Genomic DNA, 5797 nt, shown 5'->3' on the forward strand with positions numbered 1-5797 from the left:
ATTATATCTAATATATTATATATTATGATATATAATATAATGATTATTAAAATATTATATAATATTATATTAATTTGGGTCACAAATATTATAAAGAATATTTGTGCATATTCTGAGGGAAAAATAAGAATCCCATACTGCGATGAGAGCAGTAAGAAGCAATGCTGTCATTTACTGTTGTCATTCACATTAGATACATTTTTTGCTAATATAACCCATCTTCAGCATATCCATAGTAAGGAACATATATCCATCTTCTTTTAGCATACTCATTTATTTTGTCTAATGGACATAAATTATTACACTTCATTTATAGGTTTTATTTACTCTGGTGATGTCAGCATCAGTAATAAATCCGCTATTCACATGCAACTACAGAATAGCAAAACCAAATTTGTCAGTGTTAGTATATTAAGACTGATATTATTTTCTTGTTTTTACAGTGTTTGGGCCATTTCTTGTACCTTTTAAATATTTTTTCCTCCTGTTACATGTTAATAAATTTAAAGTGTGACTTATAAAAGCTCTGCGTACGTACCAGGTGAACAATGGTTCTTAGCGTGTAGATGAATTCTCTTATTTCCCTCATGTTACTGAGAAGATTGTTTAATACACAGTGCTGATTTCTGAAACTAGAAATCCTTTACATGACTTCATTTACTATAACACAAAAGAAATACTGAAATGTAAAATGCAAGCATATATTTTTGAAATTACATTTGATGTGAGGCTATTTCCAAAATATCAATGATATTTGATCAAAAGAATTGAGACACCTATCTACATAGAAGTGCCTTGCATCTTTGATTAGTGCTTCATTACTTGTTGAAAATAAGCTTTCTTTGCAAATAAAATTGCAACTAAGTAAATTACAACAAAAATATTAGAACTAGCAGTACTGTGAAGCAGTATTGTAGTATTTTTGCTGCTATTTATACTTCATTCCTGTATAGGAATTCTCTATTGCACTGAGGAACAGTTCACTGGAATGGTGAAAAAATGTATCTGAAATTTTATGCAGCATTCCAGAGTAATCTAGAAGCTTGAATGTGTGTGTGTGTAAGATGTGACCTCAGTATTTAAAAAAATACAGCAAAGAAATAACCTTAACATTTGAACTCCATTGGATCAGCAAAAACATTTATTTATCTTTTTTTAAAATGTATGGTTTGAGGAGGCTTTGTCTTTTTTATGAATAGGGATTTATAAATTAGTTAAATTAAGAAAAATTCTTACTAAATCTTTCTCTAGTCACCTGTTTGGATTTTTAACATTCAGCAACAGTCAGAAGAAAAGAGGCTTATTCAGTCATCCAGAGAGTATTTCACAAACACTAACCTCTCCCATTCCTTGGCAGTAGACAATAACGAGAAAGTAAGCGTATACAGCATTGGCAACTCTAATGAAATAGTAGACTATTTTTCTTTAAAAGGTTCCATAGCACATCTCTAACCTGCTGAATTGTTTTCATCACAGTGGGATTTGTATAAGGGTATATAATTTATTCACATGAATGTTATTATAATTAATCATGATTGATGTTATTACAGTAAGTACCAAAGGAGTTAATCATAATATGCCACTTATGATAATGTCTCACTGTCATTTTATATCACAATGATGTTTCAGTGGATTTACACGATTGTGAAGCCAGCCATTCTGTTATGGTTCACTGTGATTAATGTGACCACCAGTGAAAGCTGATAATAATTAGTCTCTTTCATAAAGTGTCACTAATAGAGTATATCCCGTAGAACAAATTTAATCTCATTTTAAGTGTGAAACATGGTAAATGACTCCTCTGTCAATTGATATGAAATATTTAATGAGAAGTGGAAGTCTACTATACACTGAAAAATGCTTTCGTAATTCTTGTTTCCCTAGATCTTGGTGGAAGGTACTGTAGGAGATGGTTTCACTGGAGACATTGGACTTGATGACATGTCTTTTCTAGGCTGTACTCTTTACAATGGTAAGAACAGAGTTAAAGTGTACATCTCCTAGCTGTGAGCTGTTTCTTTGCTGTCATTTGCAAATATTGCTACTGGAAAAGCAAAACCTAGATCAAACTGTGACTCATGCCTGACAAGGAAATCCAGACTTTCCCTGCTTCTCAGACCATGCCTCATATCCAGGCACCAGCACAAAATAGTTTCTGCTGCACACATAGGGTCCAAAAGAGACCCTCAGTAAGAAGTGTGCAGCTTCCAAACTCTTTGAGATCTTGATTCCTAGAAAGAACAAGAAACTTAACTGTGTGTAAACAAACTGACCTTTCATTTAGCAAACTCAGTTTGATACAGCCTTCCGCCTCCCCCCAATAATTCTTAATGTTTTTACTGTGCTGATTGCTCTCATGTTACAGCACACAAACAGTTCAGATGATAGAGCAGCCTGTCTAGGGTAGCACAATGTCTACAGAATTGTAAAATATTATATCCCAAAATACATGTACTTCAAGACACCAGATTCCAGACCTGTCACTTCATCACAGAAGGGATTTTAAGAGGACTAATGTTAGCTGCAGCAGGCCTTACAGTGTTATATATGGTATGACAGTTGATGTACAGTCATAATAGGGCTGTAGAACAGCAAACAATTTAGAACAGTGTCTGAATATTAGTATCCTAGCACTAACTCTAAAACACCCTAGTGCAGATGCATTTTATTCTGCTACTCCAAAAATTTCTTGTAGATATAATCAGGTCTACCAGGAATATCAAGTGTATATGGCATGTTTCTTCTGCAGATAATCATCTCACATTTTACCAAGTTTATACACTGTACATCATTTATTATAACATTTTGAATATAAAGATTTTTGTAAATACTCAGTTAATGTACAATGCCTTATATTCAAAGAAGAAAACCTTAAAAGAACTAATCAGAAAATCCCTACATGTTTTCAAATGAGATATGAAAAAAAGTTTCAAAAATAAACAATAAGAAAGTTGGAAAGTACAGAGGGTGAAAGTTTCAAAGTTCATAAATAAAAAATAAAAAGCTCATTTTGTGTGGAAAGATAAAACAAGAATACTCAAGTATAATGGTGGACAGAGCTGAACAGGAAACAGTTTTTGTGTTCTGTACATTTCAAAAATGCTTTTAGTATTGAGAGCAATTTTTGAGACACTCCAGGGTCCTGCCTCTATTTTACTTCCTCCACAACATAAAAAAATCCTAACAACCAAAAAAGCATCACAGAGACTGTGGGAATAGTCTGCAAAATAGTCAATAGCTATGGCATATTCCACCGTATTTAATGCAAGTTCAGTCAGGGAAAAAAAGTGGGGCTCCCATGTCCCTGCACCCTACAATTAAGCACTAGCTGCCCAGTTGCTATTGTTCCACTTAAAATAACCAAATACTGACCAGAGAGAGATGGGCTTGATAGCATGGTGGTAAAGTCCCTCATAAGTAATATTAAAGATGTCGAAACTTGAGCATAGTGCTTTGGTGCATCATTTGAATGCCCTAATCAAAGGCTATTCAACGATGCTTGCTCTGGACAAAATGGTATTTCATAAATTATAGAAAATGAATTATTTTAAAAGAGAGAAAGGAGCAGATTCGCCTTGCTTTTCAGGTGTTGTGAAGGTTATGGTACTTCAAAATCTCTTCTCCTGTTTCAGTGGATTAGGAGCAGAGACTTGAATGTGGCATTTATATTTAAAAAATTCTGACCAATAAGGACCTTGCTATTATTATGAGTTGTAGATACATTTATTATATCATGCAATTATTCCTTCGAAGGTTCCTTCCCCTAAGTCTTTTGTTTGAGTCTTAGGATATTATAGGAGTATCATTAATTTGATTGGAGTATAATTCATTTGATGTCATAGATGTGTTTTCTACTTACGAAATAGAAATGGCTCCTGCTCATGGGGAATTTATTATCAGTCTTGGTGCTCGAGGCCTCAGGGAAAAAAAAAAAAATCCTTGCTGTCCCAGACACATTTTATATAAAAAGTCTTCACATGTATTTTTTAATTAACTCAGGTGTATTGCTCAGGTGTATTGTGCACTGCAGCTAATAATTTCATCAACGATTAAATTTAAAGAATTTATATTTCATTATATAATGAAAATTACTTTTATGGACAATAATAGCAAGGATTTTCAAGAAATGAGAGCCTGAAGAAAGGTGCATAGTAAAGAATAGGAGGAAAGGCAAAGGCAATTGATTTGAAAGAAGTGGTAATGAGTTTGAATGAAACATAAAAGAAGTGGTGGAACAAGATGATGACCTCAGAATAATTTTTCTAATGAGAAAAAAATATTTTTTTAGTGATGAAATTACAAGGTAAGAAGGTTACATGTTAATTTCCACAGTCACTTGCAGTAATTGACGTGTTAAAAAAAAGCCATTATCATCGGAATAATCTGTTAGCCTTGGTTCATGGGGAAATTAAGTTTTTGTGATTGTTCTGTCAGCCTCCATGGCATTAGTCTTTTGAAATGTCTCACTGACTTAATCCAAATTTGAAAGACAGGTAAGAGGTGTAAATAAATTCCTGCAAGTGTCAAAGATTGTATGAATGGTGGTTGACTAGCATGACCAACCTACTGCTTTCCACTGAGGTAACGTTCAATTCAGTTCCTGCTGGGCAGCATTTAAGTCATTCAACTTGGCCGCCCAGGCATGTTTCCAGTAAAGCTATACCCTTGACAGAGGGCGGGAGTGGCAAGGGGAGAAATCATTACAAAACTAGAATGCCTTGGTCCCATCACTCAACATTTTGTTGGTTTGTTTTTCAAAGGAAACTTGCCAACAATCTCTACAACCACTTCAGGAACTTCAGTTCCTGCCACGCTCCCTATGAACAACTGCACAGAGAAGGAGTTTGTCTGTAGAGCCTCTGGCCGTTGCATCCAGATGATCCAGAAGTGTGATTTTAGACCTGACTGCTCTGATAAGTCTGATGAATCAGCTTGTGGTGAGTGTACTAATTCTTGTACTTTGTTACCTTATTAGTTTGTGGCTGCTAAATACATTGCTTTAACTACTCTGTATTTACCTTTGCAATTTGGTATTAGCACCTAGATGCTATTTTTAATGTGATTTTCCCCAGAAAAATGATAACATTTTGCTCTTAATGTGGGAATCTAAGATGTTATACACTTTCTGCCTTCTAATGGGTTGATTCAGACCTGACATTTCAATTCAACTTACTACAGAAATGGGGGCCGGGGAGTAATCCTCAATCCCCAATGATTGGTAGCTATACATGACAATTTTTTTAAGTGATCACTGTTTCTTAAATTAAATGACTTATGACATATTTAAATTTTTCAAATGTTCACTAGTCCAGATTGGAAGACAGAATAACTTTACAGTCTCATGTTTGAGGTGCACATCCGGGAGACTTGGGTCCACTTCTTACCTACTTCAGTGAATATGTTTTGGGTTTTTTTTTATACAAAGTATTTTCATCAGCAGCAATGATTGTGGAATTGAGCCTACTCCACACAGAAGTGAGTTCCAGCCTTTAAATTCCTAAAGCTCTGATAGTCAGATGGGAACACTGGATCCGGGACAATGGACAGGGTCACCACATGTTGTCCACAGAGGTCTAAGACATTTGTTGATTGCTTCTGAGTTGCAGCAGTTCACATTATAGCATTTTATAAGAAACTCTCAATGACTTTGTTTTGCCTTAAAGCACAGTACTTGAAAATACTGCTGTACCAAAGCTAATTAATGAGGGAGACAGACATCTAGAGACAGTGACCTCATCAGCCTTTGCAAGCTAAACTATTCTCACTGATGATCAAAACTCTGCATTCATTACACATT

The 5797-nt window shown here is 34.7% G+C and overlaps 1 protein-coding gene across 1 annotated transcript in view; it reads left to right on the top strand.

Moving 5' to 3' along the window:
- MALRD1 (MAM and LDL receptor class A domain containing 1) overlaps positions 1-5797 on the top strand; it is a 296434-nt gene that overhangs the window by 84254 nt on the left and 206383 nt on the right. The window contains exons 18-19 of the mRNA XM_009330606.1: positions 1885-1972; positions 4761-4937. Coding sequence (XP_009328881.1) covers positions 1885-1972; positions 4761-4937 — 265 coding nt within the window. The remainder of the gene's footprint in view (positions 1-1884; positions 1973-4760; positions 4938-5797) is intronic.

The sequence above is a fragment of the Pygoscelis adeliae genome, unplaced genomic scaffold (genome assembly GCF_000699105.1).
Source record: "Pygoscelis adeliae isolate BGI_AS28 unplaced genomic scaffold, ASM69910v1 Scaffold27, whole genome shotgun sequence".
Classification (NCBI taxonomy): Eukaryota; Metazoa; Chordata; class Aves; order Sphenisciformes; family Spheniscidae; genus Pygoscelis; species Pygoscelis adeliae.